At 40.2% G+C, this 21,143-nt stretch overlaps 1 protein-coding gene across 1 annotated transcript in view; it reads left to right on the top strand.

Annotated features, from left to right (window-relative positions):
* The window catches only part of IMPG1 (interphotoreceptor matrix proteoglycan 1), a gene marked incomplete at both ends in the record, with an annotated part of 49,939 nt that extends 29,039 nt beyond the window's left edge, over positions 1-20,900 (top strand). The window contains 3 exon segments of the mRNA XM_084890483.1: positions 900-1,066; positions 9,670-9,822; positions 20,520-20,900. Of these exon segments, the coding sequence (XP_084746609.1) occupies positions 900-1,066; positions 9,670-9,822; positions 20,520-20,900 (701 nt within the window).
* Between the last annotated feature and the right edge of the window lie 243 nt (positions 20,901-21,143).

Here is a 21,143-nt window from a genome sequence, read left to right as displayed (position 1 = left end):
TCTTAGGTAGACCATTATTAGGAAAGCATGATGGGAAAATTGAGACTAGAAACTAATTCTATTTAAACTGTTTGTGTGCCCTTTCATCCCTTGGAAAACCTTCAAATATAGCCTGTACGTATGCCCAGTTTATGGGCCTGGTTGCTCCAGGCCTGGCTGCTGCTCCGGGCCTGGCTGCTTTGGGCCTGGCTGCTCCGGGCCTGGATGCTGCTACTCTGAGCCTGGTTGCTCTGGGCCTGGATACTCTGGGCCTAACTGCTGCTGGTCTGGCCTGGCTGCTCCAGGCCTGGCTGCTGCTGCTCTAGGCCTGTCTGCTCTGCGCCCGGCTGCTGCTACTCTGGGCCTGGATGCTTCAGACCTGGCCTAACTGCTGCTGCTACAGGCCTGGCTGCTCTGGGCCTGGCTGCTCCGGGCCTCCTATACCCAGTTTAAAGACTACTGTCTACAAGCCCCTCCACTATCTGTGTTCCCCTCTCCACATCTTTCTGTCTTCATCCTCTGTTACGCTCAACCTTGCTCTGGCCACACTAACCTCCTTGCTGTTCTTTCCATGCTCACAGCTTTCTCTGGCCTTGGAGCCTTTTCCCAAACTGCCCAGTCACCTTTATAAGGAGGCTTTCTTCAATCACCCTATTTTAAATTGCAGCCTTACACACACACACACACACACACACACACACACACACACACAAATTCTCTATCTTCAAATACCCTATCTCCCATCTTTTATTTTTCTCCATAGCACAAATTGGTGCTCACTCAATAGTTGTTAAATGAATTCATTTCTCTGGGCTATAAGTTAGTGTGTCAATGTAAGCCATGAAAAAGTTTTCCATGTTACAAGCTGTGCTTGGGTGGGGAGGAGGGGTTCTTCTATTCCTAATGGCGCTGCATTGCAGTGTGCCAGGAAGCAGCGTGGGAAGCCTATCGGATCTTTCTGGGTCGCATCCCCGACACAGGGGAAGACCAGGACTGGGTCAGCACCTGCCAGCAGGAGGTTTTCTGCCTCTCTGACATTGGGAAAAATTTCAGCAACTCCCAGGAGCCCCTGGATCTTCTTCAGCAGGTGAGTCTGAACACTGTATGCTGGGAACGCTGCCCAGAGAGCTCCAACACCTCCAGCCCCCACCCTTTTCTGACTTGGTTTCCATGGCAGAAGGGTTGGTGGAAGATATGCTTGGAAATACCTGACAAGGCCAACACGAATTTTATTCTTGCAAAATAACAATGTACGTGAGGGCTGAAGTGAAGGGGAAAAAAGGGATGAAAATAGACTTTAGCTCTTCAGTTGACATTATCTCTTGGTAAAATTACTTTTCTCTTTCTGCAGAGAATAAAACAGAGTAACTTCCCTGAGAGGTAAGTGCCCAAAATAGAGTGCTGCATGCTCTTGACTTTTGAAAGCTAACATAAAGGAGTGACTCAGCTATTGTATCTTGAAGTCTGTGTAGGCTAGTCTGACATGACAGACAATCTATACTTCTATTGTGCTACACATAAATGAATGTATAAAAGGCAAGTGGTTAGAACTTATAGACTAAGATATACTAGTTGTGCTGGTTAATGATGTGGATTTTTTTCAATAGATGGAGTTACACATATGTTGATATATATGTGATTTGATATGTATGCTATTTTGTTGTATTGACAAGCTTCAAAACTTTATATGTCCAATTTTCTGATGATGTTAATATCATAGATATTTTTACGCTTTAAAATGTCAAATTTTGTGCCAAAAAAGAGCACTATTAACTAGTTAATAGTTCATCCTCATTAACCAGTACACCTACTATGTTTGCACTATTATCAGATAAAAGTATGTGATAAGTATCTAATGTGTATTTTTACTTATAAGGTATAGAACAATTAAAATAGTATGGTTTTTAGAATTCATGATAAATTATTAGTTACATCAGTAAAATACTTAATACAATCAACAAGAAATCTGAATTTGGGATTCTTGTTTGGTATTCTGTTAAGTGTTAGTGTTTCTCAAACTAAATTACTGAAGCACTGAGCTAAATCCTCAACGAGAACAGAATATCAAATAAGAAAATCAAAATGTAAAAAAAGGAAAAGTATATTAGATAAAATGATTAAAGAAGAGAGATGTCATTGCTAATTATAACCTCACAAATTACATCTATTTTATAACAGAAGTCTAAGTATGAAGACAATAATACTACAAAGAGAGGCTGTATGGATTCCTGACAATTCTCTATAACGCTTTTCACATTTGTTCATTTATTTCTATTCCCTTTGCAACCATCTGGTCCAGGACCTTACTGATTTACACTGTGAAAAATGTCAAATCTGATCTCCCTAACAGCTATTGCTGGCTCTAACCTCTTTCCCACCTTAACTTTTATAACTGCTGAGGACTAATATGTCTGAAATATTTCTTTTCCTACATTGAGTCCTGTTCAATGGCTTTAAAAAGATTCCCACATCTTTACTTTTGCCCTTCTAAATCCCCCTCCCCACGCTTCCTCACCCACCCTGTGCAGAAGTCTGGGCAGGGACTGAGTCCCTGGCATTTCATGCCCTCTGACTGCTGGCCAGCAAATGGGGAGCAGAATACCAGGAGAGGGGGGGGGGATGGAATGAGGTGAGCAAATATGACAACTTCCCTCATCCCGACTTGCATAGTCTTTGAGTGCTACTGGCTTCCTTCAGCTTCAGCTCAGTTCCTGTCAGGCAGCCCTTGCCACAGCCTTCTCTGTCTCTAGTTTGTGGTAACTGCTCCATCCTCTCACCCCTCTTGGCTGGAGTGTTGTAGCACCCACTGTTACCAGCCCCAGGGTTCTGCACTCTCACTTGTGGTTGCTCTTAGACTCATCCCAATATTTAGTAAGTAATCTCTTTATTAAATTTTGCTCAGAGTTTGAGTGAGACCTCTGTTAGCTGCCAGGACCTACAGTGAGGCAGAGTCCAAACTAACTACTCAAGGCCCATCTGCACCTGACCTGTCCAACTTTGCCTTTCATTTCCCATGATCCCACCACTGCCACTATGCCCTTCCCCGGGCACACAGACCACACTCTCCTCCTCCCAGACTCTGACCCCAGGCCCTGTATCTTGGCTGGAAGAACCTGCCTTCCCCATTCCATCTCTCCAAATCCTGCTCTCCTTGTAAGCTCCCAATGCAGTCCCACCTCCTCAAGATGTCTTCATCTGCAGTAACTTCCCGTGCTTTGATTATGTGTTCGATTTGCCGCTTGCATTATTACTTAGCATTTCCTTGCTTTACCCTGTTTTCCTGTGAGAGTGTAAACATCTCCAGGGAAGGAGCTATTTATATTACTCTATCAACTGCTTCAGAACTGAGCAAAGTCTTCATATATTTATAATATATAATATACCTCCATATGTCTCTCTTGCTATACTTTTTTTTATGAATTTTTAAAAGTTATTGCCAGAGAAAGAAGGTGACTTAGGAAAATATTAGTACTATTGTTCATAAGACACAAAGATATTGGCTCCTCTGATTTAAATATAGAATAATACTTACTCCTACATTTTCCAAAGAGAAAGCAGAGGTCACTTCTAAGAAAAAAATCCAACAGAATGTAGCAAGGCTTGATAAAAAAAAAAATTAAATTATAGGAAACAATTATTCAAGACAGAATTAGAAAAAAATCAATAGAATCATTCCATCTATTCCTGTACCTGCCAGCATTGCTAGGGAGAAAGAAGGAAGAGACAAACATTTAAAATTACCTGTGGTTACCAAGTTGTTGTTTAAAAGGAAGGAAAAAAAAAAAAAGAAAGGAAGAATGGAAGCAACTCTTTTACTTCCAACCTTTCAAAGAAGAAAAACAGAAAATTTTCTCACCTGACTAGTCCATCAATCTGCCAATTTCAAATGACATTAAAATAATGAAGAACCCGGCAGCCTGGCTTGCCAAATTGTAGATCCTCTGTGACGGTCTAGATTGCCAGTGTAGTGGCAGAATCACACCTGCACAAAGTAGGCTGTTGACTTGTAGCTAGTGCAATAGCCAGCATTTTATTAACTACTCTTCTTGGTTATTTCCTTTTTTACAACAAGGTAAAACAAGGACGCCAAGGTTATGACAGGAGGAAGCAGAACTTACTATGAACAGAGATTTATAAAATAAAAAAGAAAGAAATGTATCTAAATTTACAAATGCTACAATGATATTATGAGAGTTTACTAAGTATTACCTCCATAAAAACTATTAAACACATAGCATAATGCCAGCAAAAGCAAACAAGAATAGCTAATTCCAAGTTCCACTATAAAGTCTGAGTTTAATTTAGCCTATGCGCACCAATATAGTCATCCATGCTTACAACTGACATCCATTCTGATTGGTTAGAGCCTGAGCCAGCTGATTGGTATAGTTTGTACATTACCCCATTAGCACTTTGGCAGAACTGAATGTGGCAGAAATATGGCCAATCTACAACAATAGGGCACCTAGCCATTCCCTTTGGTCTTTCATCATCATGAGCCACAGAAAATTGAATCTAATATATTGGTCAGCCATGACCATATTATACAAACAGACACAATCCTTTGAGACCCAGTAGCTAATAGTAATACATCTTATAGTAAGCTTCAAAAGATATCACTACTGCTATTTCTTTCTAAATAAAGCTTACATTACATGCAGACAACTCTATAACCATGGCCTTGGACCTGACCTTAGAATATATTCTGCATTGCCACTCCATGGCACTGTGAATCTTCCCACAATGCACACAATGATTATGTTCAGAATAGAGATATACTGCAACTGCATTATCCAGAATGCTCTTGCTATCCCATTACTATAGCCACAAGTTACTTTATTGGATAAACTTACTGCCTCTCTGCATTTATAGGTTTGAAAGTCTGAGATTTTAGCAAGAATATTTCAGTTGTAGATCCAGTCATCAATTATCTTTGATGTTAAGGGCACAGTTTAAGCACAAGGGACTATAAAACATCAGACCCCCAACCATCTTTGCTATCAGGGACAAGTTGCCCAGGACCAGGAAAAGCCAATATGCTTATGAGAAGCTCCGCAGTCAAACATAACCATTTGGGGAGGATTGTTTGAATTTTCTTCCATTAAAACGTATTAGAAGATTACTCTGTAATGAAAAGATAAGTAAGCAGTTTTAAAGTACACTTTTCCTCTAACTTTCATGTTTACTTAATATAGGTGAATTTAAATGCATTCCCCCTATTGTCACCATGATCCTTTTTACCACTTCATCTCTATTTTGCTAACAGAAAAGATGAATTAGCCACAGAAGAGATATTAGGAAAGCCTGGTAAAACCCCTGTGTTTTCAACAGTTAAGCTTAGATCTTATTCCCTCTGCGTCTGAACCTTAATTCAAATCATCAGGAAAGCATGCTATTTGAAAAGCAATCCTTAATTGAAGTTGACAACATTTATAATGTACTTTCTCAAAACTAGCTTGTATGTCTAACCTTATAAAATAAATTAAACTTATTGTATAAAACTTGAAAAATCTAGAAAAGTACAAAAATAAAACCAAATTGGCTATTATCCTACAACTTAGAGGCAATAATTACCGATACTTTCCAACAAACAAATTCAGGATAAACCTCTGTCTATGCACCCTTTATATAGTCACCAAAAGAAAAATTAACTAGATCTACTACTTAGGCAGAACCATGTAATTGAAACATATCTAAGAGAACACCACACTTGGGTCCTAGAAAGGAAGAATAGTTGGGAGGAATAGTATTATATTTTGCTCAAGAACACATTTATGTGATCTTAAAATAAAAATGAGCTCAGCATGGATCTAACATATTTAAATTCCAGAGTGACAGAAAAAGCATGTGAAATGTTTTACCTTGTTCTAATGTCAACTCCTCTAGTCTCATTTTTGTGCCTGTTATTTTTTTTTTTAATTCCCACAGATGTTGCCTATGTCTCACTCGGGCCCTTCCCACTCACTCCTGAGGACACACTCCTCAATGACACCAAAATGCCTATAACAGTAAGAAAAAAAGGCATGTGAGGAGTCAATCCAGCTCCTCACATGCCTTTTTTTTGTCTTAATAAAGTGGGCTGGCCGTTCAGTATTATTAGTGCTGCATTTTTATCACTCTAGTAAAGAGTTATTGACTTTGTTCTAGTCAGTATGCTCACTTCTTCCTAGGGACTGAGGAGTAAAACACATTGAAAACTGGGGGTGCGGTGTGAGGAAGTACAAGAAGCAACATAATTATAAATCCAGGAAGGCAGGGCCTCTTTTCCCAGTGCCTAACAAAGCATTATATATAGCAGGTGCTCACCAAGCTTTGGAATGAATGAATGCATGAATGAATGAATGAATCCACCAATCAATCAGATTTTTTCTCCACTGAAGCGTAATCTTCCACTGACAACAAAGGTAGAAGTTTTATTCTTAGTCATGTCCAGCAGGAAAAGGTGAGATAAATATCAAAATGATCGAAATCCTTCATGTCAAATGGGGGGGAAAATAAAGCCAGTATTCTCAGGTAAAGAAGAGCACTGGCAACTGCTCTGCGTGGGTGAAAAAAGAATGCAGGAGGAGATAATTGTTACAGAAGTTAATGTTGGTTATCAAAAGGCAGGGGGGGGAGGGGCAGAAGCATCTTTGACCTTCCCAAAGGCTTTGAGCCGGACGCTCAGGGCTGAAGCAGGAAAGGGTGATGGAGTTGTAGCACCACAAGGTGGGCAGCAGATCCTCTCAGCCATGCAGGGTCGCTGCGACCAGGTCTACCAGCCCCTGTGATCTGTGAGGCTCCTCCAGCCCTTTCTTCTTCCAGATGGTGAGAACAGGAAGTTCAGTCTCGCCAGCTCTCCATGAAAATTCGGGGATCAGAATCCTGCTGGCCACTCTCTTTCTGGCCTTTAGGACAGATGGCCACAGATTTGGTGGGAGTGTGTTTATGAACAAAGAATAAGAGGATTTTATTTTTCTCAAAAATGCCCTTTCATCAACAGTGAAAAGTGCTGTTGAAAAAAATTTATTGAGATTAAATATATTCACTGTAAAATGTATAAGACAACTACAGTTTGCTATCTCTTTCTCCCATTGCCTGTGTCCCACCTTCTTTAAAATTTAATATAAGTCCCTCATTCTGCAGTAAATATCTCCTGAATATTTTATTCCACACTCATCGCATCCTCCTCTTAACATGCTTTTTACCAACTTCATCTATTACTTATTCTGTCATTTGGCAAATATTTAACTAGAATTCACTACCATATCTTAGATGAAGAAGACACAGTCCCTACCTTTAGGACATTTATAATGCAAATAAGTAGAACAAAATAGTCTAAGTGCAATGATTGAAGATGGTAGATGTATGGACTGGGACTAATGATAGGCTGGGTTGGGTTGCAAAGGATATGACCCAAATCATGTATATTTACTGAGAGTTTTACTCATAAATGGCCTCATGTGTTTGTTTATTTTTTATTAGGGAGAGATCGTGAAGTGAGAGAATCGTGCTGAATTCAAGGAGATTATATGAGGGATGACAAGATTAGCACATAAAAAGAAGATTCTAGGTCAGGGGTGGGAAACCTTTATTCTGCCAAGGGCCATATTGATATTTATAACATTATTCTAGTACTATAATTCACTTGATATCAATTTATGCTGCTACGAAAGAAAAGCCCCTAGAGTTATTAAATTTTGAGTCCTGCCTGAGTTGCCTTGGCAGGCCCAGACAAATGATTTTCCAGGTGTTAGGATCCCCACCCCCGCTCTAGGTGAATACATCACAGGTACCAAATGAGCAATTCAGATGTTATATTCGCTGTTATAGAAGGTCAGAGGAAAGGCAAAGGTTTCTGACATAGATGGTCAGAGGGGATAGTTCTTTTAATGGACTGTAACACTAGGAGATATTGGTGAGAAGTAAAAAAGGACGTGTGTATGAAGTAAAGTGTGTGTGGCGCGCACACACACTGTTGCTGGAAGGGGTTGTGGGGAGCCATGAGAAGGGTCTTCAGTCAGGAGACTGCCCGGCAGTGTAGTCCTCAGCAAGGGTGAGTGGAGCTCCCTGGATTGGGCAGGGAGAAGTGAGACAGACCAAAGCTGTTCAAGCGGATTGGCATCAGATGGTGGCGAGTCAAATGTCAGGAAAAACAGTTTCGGTTTTGTCCCCGAGGTAAGTAGGACGTCACTGAGGGTGCTGCGTGAGAGGCATAAAACATTAATAAGCGGGTGAAGGTAAGTTACAAAAACTTCTCACTAGTACACCTAAAGGATTTACCGAAATGTCTCTTGTGAAGTTCCTATCTGCCTAATGAAATGGTAAACTTCTAGAGGTTAACGCCATATTCCATATTTTTTTCCATTGTCCCATGGATCCTAGCACTGTGCTATTCCCATGCAGATGATCCGTGTGAATTATCTGAATGATTAAGTGAGCAAGTGGATGGATGGATGGATAGATGGAAACCTTCTCATTAAACAAATACCAGTAGCCTGGTAGGTGTAAATACACATCCTCCATGTATCCTATTAAAGTGAGAGGCTCAGAAAGAAAGAAAGAAAGAAAGAAAGAAAGAAAGAGAGAGAGAGAGAGAGAGAGAGAGAGAGAGAGAGAGAGAGAGAGAGAGAGAGAGAGAGAAAGAGAGAGAGAGAGAGAGAGAGAAAGAAAGAAAGAAAGAAAGAAAGAAAGAAAGAAAGAAAGAAAGAAAGAAAGAAAGAAAGAAAGAAAGAAAGAAAGAAAGAAGTGAGAGGCTGTTCTGTTGTTCACTGCCCCTGCAAGAAGGAGTCTGTGATAAGAAATGAGAAGTTACATCACCACCACCCAGATGAGTTTCGCCTCTCATGGCATTTTCCACTGGTGGTGCCTGTCTCTCGGCTTCCACAACTCTAATATCGCCATATGAAACTGTACATTCCCGTAGACAGTTGATTTTCCACAGACATCTTTTTTTACTCTTTGGAGAAAGCTGTGCAGATCTCAGGATTATGTGGGTCCCCAAGACTGGAAATCTGTCCGACCCCAAGTCTGAAACACAGCTCCAGGCTTGTTCTGTGCCCTGGGAGCCCAAGTGAGTGGAGAACAATGAGAGACTCCTGCTTGTTCTCAAACCAAAGGACAAAGAGGATGAACCCTGGCCCTCTGTGAGCCTCAGCACTGCTATTCTCAGCCACATGCTTCCAAAGGTGGCCCAGATATGCCACTTTCTCTGAGAGGAATTTCACACCCTCTCTTGACTTGACAGTGCTTTCTAACCAGTTTCAGTAGGAAATTTAAGCACAAGCAGTCTTATTAAACCAGTCTAGACTCTTCTCCAAAAAGGGTTACATTAAATAATACCAGCATCCATAGGTTAATTGATATAATCCAATCCGTACCAAAGAGTGTATACAAAGTTACACACGTGTGCAGCACAATCCTACTGATGTTCCAGCAATATATATATATATATGAATTATGTGTATGTGTGTGTGGATGCTTTCATGAAGAGCACGTCATAAAACGACTATGTTCTCAGAGATTCTAAGTAGTTAGTTCATTGGTGCTTTGGTGCTTTGTCTCTCAGTAAAATTCATAGGCCACTTCTAGTTAATAGGACTTTTATTCTAAAAATACTAGAGCCTTCATAATCCAATTCTTGAGACAAAAATCAATATATGTTATATATTTCCTTGTGATTTATATTAATAGAAGCCCTTTTTAACTTAGGAAAGAGAAATAGAATCCTCTGAGGTACCTGAGGGCCCACCAGAGCAGAAGGTGGGGATGAGCATCTCCTTGGCAAACCAGAAGTTCAAGGCAGAGCTCCCTGATGCCCACTCCCTATATTACCAGGAGCTAGCAGCAAAGTCTCAAAGCCAGGTGAGTGAACCACAGCGCAAGCCTAGACTCAGAATCTTGGAGCCAACGGGAAACAAGCCTTCTATCTGCCTATCCCTGATCAAATTAAAAGGCTCTTCATTATTCCCTGCAGGAGAATCCAAATTATTATGCTGAACGTGGCAGCTGAATATCATGATAACACATTGCCTTTCTTTCTTTAACACCAGTTCCTTACCATTCCCCTCCTTTGCACTCTACTTTCTCACGGTTAGTCTTTATAAGTAATGCCTCCTTCATCTGGAATGCCCTTCCCTGAGATTCATTTTGCAAACATCATGAAAAATTCTTTCTACCCATTCTGGGCTCACTCCTCTGGGCTAACACCTGGGGCCCACTGTTGTCATAACACTATTACTCTGTCTTGAGATTGTTTGTTTATGTGTCTATTACCTCTGTTGTCTCCATTCCTGCCTCCTTGCCCTCGTACCACCCTCACTACCACCAGGCTATGAGCTTCCCCTTAAGGGCAGAAACTTTTGCTTTCATCTCTGTAGCCTTACCTCCTAATACAGAGCTTGGGATGCAGCGACTACTCAGTACTGTTTGTAGAAATTCAATGGAAAACAGAAGCACACATGAGATTACATAACTGTGAACTATGTTTATGGATAGCCCAACCATCTTATTGAGCAAGGCCAGGGAACAAACAGGACCCTAATCTCATACTCCAGTGCTTACCCCTTCTCAACTGGAGAAGAGCTAAGAGAAAAACATTCTGAACCCTCAACCTCTCCCTGCATCAACATAGTCAATAAAATGTAGACTGTCATTTTTACAAACTTCAAAGAGAAAGCATTAGCATGGGGTATTTACGAACCAGAAAAGTACTTAGACATGGACTATTAGATAGAATGCATTTTTCAAATAGTCTGTTATCTTTTCTATTTGTTCTTTGAAATATTCTCTTCAACAAATCCTTAGCCTAGTCAGAGTAATGTCAGAATTGGATAATTGGCCATAGACTGTCTTCACTCACCTGTGAATTTTCTAAGCATCTACACTACCTGATGTAGAGTAATACAATTAAATTATTATTTTGTTTAAATCTTAGTTGTAACCTTGTTTCTGCAAAGAAATAGCCATTAAAATTTGGGGATCACTTCCCTGACCTTAGATTCCTCATTTAGAAATTAAAAATGAGCTGAAACCAGTTTGGTTCAGTGGATAGAGCGTCAGTCTGCGAACTGAAAGGTCCCAGGTTCAATTCTGGTCAAGGGCATGTACATTGGTTGCGGGCACATCCCCAGTAGGAGATGTGCAGGAGGCAGCTAGTCTATGTTTATCTCTCATCAATGTTTCTAGTTCTCTATCTCTCTCCTTTCCTGTCCATAAAAAATCAATAAAATATTTTTTAAAAGAAATTAAAAATGATCTCAAAGTCCCTTTCCAAATCTATTTCTACATAGAGAAATAATACCACTGTACTGGTCTTCATGTTTTATATATATTAACTCATTTTCTTTTCACACAAATCTACAGTTAAGAAATATTTATATTTTTTACAAGTCAGGATACTGAGGCAAGATGAAATTAACTAAATGCTCAACCATGTCATACAATAACTGGCAGAGCCAAGATTCAAACTCAGGCAGCCTGGCACCAGAGAATCCCTGCTCTTACCTACAATGCTCTAGTTTCTATTTTTCCCAAATACACATACTATGGGGGAAAGATTTTGTATCATCATCAAATAAACATGCCCCTTCTAGCCTCTGAAATATTCATTAGTCAAACAAGAGTATATCTCTCTTGGTCTTGCTGCAGAGTCCTGCTAGTTCTGTTGCACGGGTCTCTGGCTTCTCTCGGATGGACCCCCTCTGCTTTGAGCATCTGTTCCCCTCCCAGGCGCCTGGGTAGTCTGAACACCTCAAAGCCAGCCGTCACATAACCAACCAGCCTCACCATAGCCCAACACTTGCATTAGCACAGTCATTTGGACCTAATCGAAAATTAATGGGCAGTGCTTTGCAGTAATTTAATTTCCACAATAAACTTAATGAGCAATTTCATACAGATGTCAAAAGGAATGCATAGTTGTTGTCTGAATGCTTTCTTCTGTGCAAACATTCAGGAGAACTCAACACAGCTGCCTTTTTATAGCCCCGTTAACGTACATTCTGGCAGAATCAGGGAGGCCCCTGTGCATTTAGTGTTATTAATAAGGTTAACTGGACACTTAATTAGTAATTTAGTGGTTAGTGCTCCATGATTGGAAGGTTCCCAGAAGATTATTTAGCAGAATTAACTGAAGGCCTTTGTCATCTCCCCCCTAGACGCCTCCTGTGCCCTCCTAAGCCGAGCTGCTTCTTAATCCATCAGAGGCAGGTTCACAGAGAGGACAGAGGCACAGGCAATAAAGCCCTTCCACGGGAGCCACTGCCATGAGCACCCAGGAGGGGAGGCCAACTCTCCCGGCCATGAACCCTACTGCCTGCGCTAATAGCTGTGGGGTCCCATGGGAGCAGGTCTGTGCTTGATTGATTGTATTCATGCATCACAGCATCTCTGGTGTCCTGGATGAGAGAGAGAGATGAGTTGGGGTCTGAATCTTCTGCTCCAGAAACTAGAGCTCATTCTTCGACATTCAGTCCTAGGTGCTGTAACTGGGATGGCATGACAAACTTTGTGGCTCAAAACTATTTGTCACAGGAGACCGGCGCAGACCTCAAGCATGGACACAGCTTTCTCCCACCTGCCCCATCACAGACCAGATCTGCAGAACCCAATCTCCTAGCTAGCTCATAGTGGAGTAGGAGTGACACCACAGAAACTTATTCCAGGCCCCTTGTCCCTGACCTCTATGAGGACCCTCTTCCTGTCCTTCCCCACATTGAGTCTTTCTAAAACAACTACTGAAGGCTTACTCCGCCCCTTCCAGGCTCCGTGCTGTGTGGCCCTTGAGCAGTGGTTCACAACCTTTCTAATGCCGCCACCCTTTAATACAGTTCCTCATGTTGTGGTGACCCCCGGCCATAACATTATTTTCATTGCTACTTCATAACTGTAATTTTGCTGTTATTAATTGTAATGTGAATTGTGACCCACAGGTTGAGAACTGCTAGCAGCGTTGCCTAAGACCATTGGAAAACACAAATATTTACATTGTAATTCATAACAGTAGCAAACGTACACTTAGGAAGTAGCAACGAAAATAATTTTATGGTTGGGGTCACCACAACATGAGGAGCTATATTAAAGGGACTCGGCATTAGAAAGGTTGAGAACCTCTGCCCTTGAGGAAGTAAAAGATAATGGAGCAATCAAGGAGCTAATAATCCAGCAGGAGACGAGTAACTATACAAAATATTGCTGCCTCTCTCCCCATTGTGTGTCAGTTATTCCTTACAGCAGACTTATGATATAGGTGCTATTACCTCATTTTGGTTATGGAAATCAAGATTCAAGGAGTTAAGTAATAAATTCAAGGTCATACAACCTTGATGACCAATAGCTGAACTCAAGCTTATACATTTATCTCCTCATCACTCAAACTTATACATTTATCTTCATCACAGTAGTTGCTACACACAGCATTTTAAAATTGGTGCAAGGGAATATGACTAAGAAGATAAATCAGTCTGCTGAGGGGGGAAAAAAAATGATATATTTCAAAGCCCAATGTAAGTGATTTGGGGATTATCTGTGCATCAATGCTCTAGTCCTTGGCATAGATGATGTGGATTTGGCAGTAATTTTAGATACAGTGACAATACAGTGGCAGGCTGGCGAGTGTAGAGAAGAAAAGATGCACTCAACTGGATTAAACAAAATGTGCTGAGTCCCTACCATGGGGATGACAATCTGATAGGCACTGGGAAGGCGAGAGATAAAGATGAATAAGTATGCCATGATCCCTGAGCCCAAGGAGTATAATTTCTGTAAGACACACAACATGCACCTCCCAGAAAGTTTAATGGAACATACAATAATAATGCTCTAGAGTGGAAGGGAGAAGAAATAATTGAACCTGACTTCAGGACCCTACAAATAATTTTCAATAGAAAGGATATTTGAGCTGGCTTTGAAAGACGGGTCAGGGGAGGGGGGTGGTCAATGAACTGAAGGTAGAAGATGCACCTTGGACTAAAAAGAAAAACATGGATAGATGTCTGGAAGAAGCACATATTCTATTTGGGGAGAGACAGCGGTGAGTTTAATGTGACTAGAGGAGACAATATTGGCCAAGGGGGTAAACGGCAGGTACTTGAGGAGAGAGGGTAAACTGTGGAGGGTCTTAAATGCCATTCTAAATTAGTACTAGTAAATCTTAGTCAAAGGGCAGTGCAGCCGATCAAGAGATTTTTTAGTGAAGAGTGACAGATATGGAATGATCAACTTGTGATCAAAAAGACATCTCCCCATTTCCCCCCACCCCAACTCATAAAATAAAAAATCTCTCCCCCACACACACACACACACACACCCAGAAAATTATTTCAGAAATACAGGAAGGGCATTAGGCAGGGGCATGCTGGGCATGGAAATAAGAAGACTCTGATGGAAATAAAAGGCATGTAGGATTCAAACAAACAGGTGAGGTGACCGGATGTGAGGGGCACAGAGGAGAGGTATCTGGGGCTGCTGGGCTCTCTGGCATGGAAGGCGAAGGGAATTCATAATCCTGACTGAGATAGAGCACCCGGGAGGAAAGGCAGACTTGGAGGAAGAGACTTACCCTGGTTTGCGCATGTGTAATTAGTGACAAATGTTGGCATATTCATATGGAGAACTCAAAGTTGTTTGTCAGGTGACCATTGAAGCCATGGAAGAAAATGGGATCCCCAAGAGGAGGCAGAGGGAAGCGGGCACAGGAAGGGAGGGAGGGAGGACAGGGCCCTATTCACCTCTTCAGCCTCCCTGCTCTCCCTCCCACACCTCACTGCTAGATACCGTGTCTTCCTCTTGGTTGTGAATGCCTCCCAGGCTTCATACAAGTAGTAGGATAGGTAGTGCCTGTTCATCTATGTGACAATGTCCGGAGCGCCTAGCACAGAGTCTATAGTCAAGCTTACTGAATAAATGGGCGAGGGAGTGAGATGAAGAGGTTGAGGGCTCAACTTGCAGAATCCTTACCGTTTCAGTGGAGAGTAGAGACAGGAATAGGATAAAGACAGACAGAGTTGTCAGAGAGATGGAAAAAGAACCAGAAAAAAAAAGGCAGGGAAACCATGGAGAAATAAATAAAAATGTCTTAGGATTTGGAGAGAGGCGAGACAGTGGCCTAGAGAGAACCTTCCCTCCTAGGGATCGAGGAGAAGAAGCAAGACCGTCGTAGGTTGGGAAGTAATTGAGTATAACAATTGTGAAATATTCTGATAATATGCCTCATTAGCGAGGTCAAATTAAATGAGAAAATGTATTATAATTTCACAATTATAAGAGCCAATGTAATGTATTACATTAGAATCTGCTACTAACCTTTTATTTAGGTAATTTGACTTTAATAATTTTTTTAACACTACAGATATTTCCAAATCATATAGCTCAATTCAGAAAAATATTATAGCTACTCTGTGTGTATAAATAAAAATACTGTGGCCAGAAAATTTTCCTCTGAGTACCAACTTAAAGTTATTTCATGTTTTATGTAAAGTAACCACTAACGCAAGTCAGAACTATCCAATTACAGCTTTCCAGCTTTAAAAATAAATAGCAAAACACTTTCCTTCAGGTTTCAGAAATAACTAAGAATAAATCTGGCCTCGATCATTATATCAATTTTCCATTTTTATTTTTCCCCTAACTCATCAAAAATATCTAGTCTCTTCTGTTAGTTAAGACCTTACCCAGTAGAAACAAGTATTTCAGAAATTTTTTTATCTCTACAGATGCAAAAGGTATTTAAGAAACTTCCAGGATTCAAAGAAACTTAGGATTTAGTTAAGTAAGAGAGCAGGACTCTTATCAATTTTTAAGTTACTTTCTTCCTAGCTTCTTTTAAAAGTGACATCATGAGGATTATAAAGTCCAATCCCAAAACTGAAAACATTCTAGATAAAGGAATTATCTAATTAGAGCATGACCGTAGGTGATGTTCGAAGAGGTAGCGCGGGAGCTGCATCCCTGTCTCCCTCTGGAGTCAGAGACCTGGCTCTCTCCAAGAACTCACCTGCTTCCGTGGCGTTATTAACAAACCTCTTAGGAAAATTCCTCAGTACAGACAAGTCAAAAAAAAAGCAATTGGTGTCTGGTTGCCTGGTTGCCTATCGATGCTAAATATCATCATTGTCTAAACCAATCAAGCGTGGTGGCTGCCAGAGGGAAGGGGTTGGTGGGAAATGGGGGTCCTAATATACGGTGACAGGAGAAGATTTGACTCTGGGAGGTGGGCACACAGTGCAATATACAGATTTTGTAACATATAAAGCCACACCTGAAACCTGTAAGATCATGTTGACCAATGTCACCCCAATCTATTTAATGTAAAAAATAAACAATTAATTAATTTTAAACTTTAAAACAATAAACAAATAAAATAAACAAATCAAGCTGAACCAAGAGAGCTAGTAACAGTGGTACCTACAGGGCAATGGGGTTGGAGGAATGGGGTGGACAGATAGGGGTGGAAGCAGGACTTCCCAAAATATTTTATGTTATTTCGATGTCTGAACCATAGAAATACAGTACCATGCAAAAACTATTAAGTGAAAAAGTATTTTAATAATTATAAAAATTGTTAAGTGAAAATTTTCAATAAAGGAAGTGAAGTAATCAAACAGCACCACACTGCAGCAGGGTCCGATCATACTCCCTTGGCAGGTCCACATCCATCAGCGTCACAACATTCTAATGTGGGTTCATCATTTTTGGCAAGATTTTTGCGTCTTTTTTTTAAGTTCTCATTATTCAAAACATCTACAAGTGGGGCCACATATGTTTTACTTTTGTTCTTAATGCTCCACAGGGTAAATAAACATCAGCCCTGGTATGGCAGAGTGTGCTTCCATGCCGGAGGGGATTTGTAAAGTGGGTAAAGCAGCAAGTGCTTCCCGGCTCCCTTACCGTCTATCGTCTTAAAGCCCAAATGTGCCCAGAGCCCGGGCTCCACACACGCAGAAAGCATACTTCTGGGGGAGCTCCACCAGTTTATTTCTTTTGAAGTTATCAGACCCCCCCCCCCCGCCCCTGATCTGCACAATTCCAGAGGAAGGAAACGTTGAAAAGTGAAAGTTATAAAAGATGAAACCCTATTTGCCAAAGCAGACCCATTTTTTCTTTATTTCAACATGCCGCCCCATAGTATTCCATGTGAAATCAGATGAATTTTTTTTTAAATGGTGATGGGAGGGTATTCTACATAGATGGCAAGGTCTTCTGGATAAACCGCAGCAGTTAAAGAATAAACTTTTTAACTTAAAGCTGAGAAAATGATAGGGACGCTTTTGGGATTTCTTTTGTGAATGCTCAAGTGCTCATTATTTCCTCCTTTTAAATAAATGGAAAACTAATAATAATAAAAAATATATTTCAGAATAAAATAAAGATGTTAGGCTGATTAACTTTTCAAGGTAAAAGGTTTAAAGATAAATCCCTTGAAGCTGCATCTTTCTATGTGTTTATCTCTGCAAGAATTTATTCTTATTTCTTCCCAATGATTTCTATTATGTGATTTGTATTTAGTGTCCAAGAAGAAAAAAATCATTTGATCCAAATACAATAAATGCTGTGCTATGAGTACCACAAACTTTTAATCATTAATAGCGATGCTCAGCATATTGTAGAGTAAACTCATTATGAAGGAAATGCTTTCTCATGGAGCCAGATCCCTACAGAAGGCCTAACACCCTACATCTCCTAGTACTGTCTCACATCCACTCATTTGTATAAAACCTGGTCTACAATTTAATAAGTGCTTTTACATCAGTAACCTCATTCAATCCTCTCAACACAACTGGGGACTAGTTAGAACATCTATTATTAACACCCTGAAAGGGATGAGCCATGAAAGATTCACTTTCTATATTGCTTTACCTCTTGAAGCATATATGGGAAGCTATTAACAATCATTCAATCTAGTTGGAGAGTATACTCCTTCAAAGACTTGCACATCAATGTGCATAGCAGCATTATGTATAATAGCCAAGAACTGGAAACAACCCAAATGTCCATCAACAGAGCAATAAATAAATAAATTGTGGTATATTCTTACCATAGACTACTACTTAGCAAAGCAACTATTGGAATATACAACATGAATTTGCCTCAAAATAATTAAGTGAAGGATGCCAGACAAAATGGAGTACATTACTATTCCACTTACATTTAACTCTAAAAAAAAAAAAAAATGCAAACTAATCTGTAGTGACAGAAAACAGATCAGCAGTTGCTTGAGGAGGGTGAGTCAGGGAAGGATGGGGGAGAAGGATTACACAGGGGTACCAGCAAGCCTTTGGGTGATGAAATGTGCTCATTATCTTGATTGCCATAATTGATTCGCTGGTGTACAGGAGTGTCAATCTTATTAAATTGTGTACCTTTAACATGTGAAGCTTGTTTCATGACAACCTTTAAAAATGAACAGGACTGGGGTCTTAGACCAGAAAGCTGAACCTCTCTCTCATGGATTACAACTACCAATACTACTGAAGGTCAGCAGGAGGTCAGCTCTGGATGAATGTCAAGTTTGTACGGAAAGAATTCCCTCCCCTCAGAGCATCCAAGTGAGAGTCATGGATTCTCTCTGTGTTTCCCGAAGGAAAGCAGAGTCCAGTCAGTCCTGTTACATCAAGGAATGAAAGCGACATGAAACCCCATTCCACGTGTAGAGTGCCTTTGTTGGCAACTCTCGTTTGCAATGAAAAAAAAAAAATTAATTTAGCTTCTATATTAAATTCATATGTTTATTTTGGAGGAGTCCAAAATGTAGTTGTCAGTCTGGTGACTAAATGACCTTTTTGCAGGCATGAGCGGGTGGGGGTGTGGCAAAATGAGCCCAGGCCTGAGGTCAGGCAGGCCAGGATTTGAATCTCGTCTCCCCCTCTTTCCCCTGACAAGTTCCCTCTCTGTTTTCTGTGCAATAGGATTGATTGTGATGTTGAAGAGATTAAAAGAGGATGCAAGGGAACTGCCTGATGTAGACCACCCACTCAGTTAACAGCTGTTTGTTTGTTTTGCAACCATGTCCATGGTGAATTGCACCATTCCCTCAAGGTTTACTGATTACAGCAATTCAAAAAACAATCAGTCAACAAAACAACAGCTCCAGAGTCCAGCCTCAGATAAATTACCTTCAGAATTAAACTAATCATTTAATGCTATTTACAGGGTCTAGAAATTAATTTATAAAATACATTTTAAATACTTCCTGGCACCAGCACTACCCAAAAATGTAAAGATGTATAAGATATATTTGCAGTCTCTGTAGGAGGAATATGAGCAACTCAAAGAGTTTAAGAAGATCAAAAGTACATATAATCTTTGAACTAAAGCTCAACTCCTAGTCAGAAATATCAGATAATGATGTTTACTTTCTGAGATGTATATGGTTCTCAAAGTTTCCATCCAATTTCTGATAAGAATTTATATATTTCCTTCAAAGCTTTGGGCAAATATGGAAGATAATGGAAATATTTTTTGTATATGAAATGATATATTGAATGTCTCTATAAATTTCATAAAAAAATTTTTACTTCCTTGCATGTTACCATTGTGCATGATAAAATGAAGACCAAAGAAAGAAAGAGATGGGGACTTTTTTTTGTTAATTTAAATTCTGTACTGTTTAAAGTATTATGGACTTTTCTTTTAATGTTTTGAAATATAGTACATTTCCCCCCATAAATGTATATGCTGATATTTTACAAATAATGTTTACATATAAAGTTTAGGATACCTCAATGACTTTTTAATGGTTTCTTATTTAAATGGGAATAACTGACCCATTATTCAGTACAGGAGGGTGGGAGGACGGCCTCAAGTCAAAATTATTCCATGAGATAAAACCCAAAATCTAATCAGATAAACTTAAAGGCATATAAGGGTGATGCAAGCATGTTTCACACACAAAAAAAAATGTCATTTATGATAGGAAGTTGTCTGCCTGAATGCATACTTGTACATGAAACCAACCTGTCTGGATTAAAGCTGAGAAATTTGCTCCTTGGTTTCAAGGTCAGTTTGGCCTGGGAAAGGGCCCACTGGATCTAAGAAAGCTCAGAGATAAGAGTCCAGCGTTGGCTCCTATAAGTGACTAGTGAAAACGAACTACAGGCTGACTGTATAGCCAAAAGAACTGCCAAGGACACACATTATCAGTTCCTGTGGCCTTTACAACACTTTGCATCCCTCTGAGTTCAAACGAGAACGTAAAACCTGATCGTAGAGGACATAGTTACAGAGAATTTGATTTGATTTTTACGTGCAAAAAGGCATTGAGTCAATGAATATCATAATAAATATAGTTAATTATACGCTACTTCCCTTTCTCCTTTCTCACACCTTCTTTCCCAGATGTTATTTTTAAAGCACCTTGGGGAAAAGATTATGTTTCATTTAGAGTTTTATTTTTTAACTTATAAATACTTCTTGGGGAAAAAATAGAGGAGAAATATCTTCTTGACTCAGTCCTCTTTAATGTGGACTTACCACTCATCCTGAAATTTTAATTTAGAACTAAAATACATGTCGATTTTTTCCACATTTCAAATTTTTTACAAACATTGAAATTACTTTTGAAGTGGGGTATTCGAGCGGTTAAAGCTGTCCTGAAGCTTTGTAGCCACATAGTAACCATCTTACCAAGGCATAAAACAATGGCCTTGGGTGTGGCGTGTCCTCTGCTTCTAACAGTTCAAAGCTCCATAGAGGTGCGACTTACGGCCGTCTTTAAGAGAGACAGTGCAGAAGCAAACAGTCCTGCAAGTGACCTGCTGTCTTTTGATTCCGACAAAATTGAAAGCGAAGGAGTCCTTTATGGAATGACAGAGGAGGACAAGCAACCAGAAACCTATCGCACAGCGTTAGACCTCAGCAAGCTGATCAGCAGAGCGCTACAGGAAGAGAAATCTTTGCACGTGTGGACAATTCAGTTCACTGATGTTCAGTTGGTGATTCCATAGTTCAGGGCTTATCCTCATTCTGACGGAGAGACTGGGAGTCGTGAATGTCTCATGGTCACTGTCATTTTTACTGGGCCTTGTAGAATCTATCATTTCTGTGACAGGCACATCATGTATGATGTCATTTCTGTCTTTCTTCACTCCAACCTGTGTCTCATTTGATGAGCCTTTGGTGACCACTTCACACCAAGAATAGCTCTAGGAGAAGCCAAGAATGTCAGTCAAGTCCGGTTCAGCCACCCA

The sequence above is a fragment of the Pipistrellus hanaki genome (genome assembly GCF_964339955.1).
Source record: "Pipistrellus hanaki genome assembly, chromosome: 7".
Classification (NCBI taxonomy): Eukaryota; Metazoa; Chordata; class Mammalia; order Chiroptera; family Vespertilionidae; genus Pipistrellus; species Pipistrellus hanaki.
This window is presented reverse-complemented; position numbering and strand designations above follow the sequence as displayed.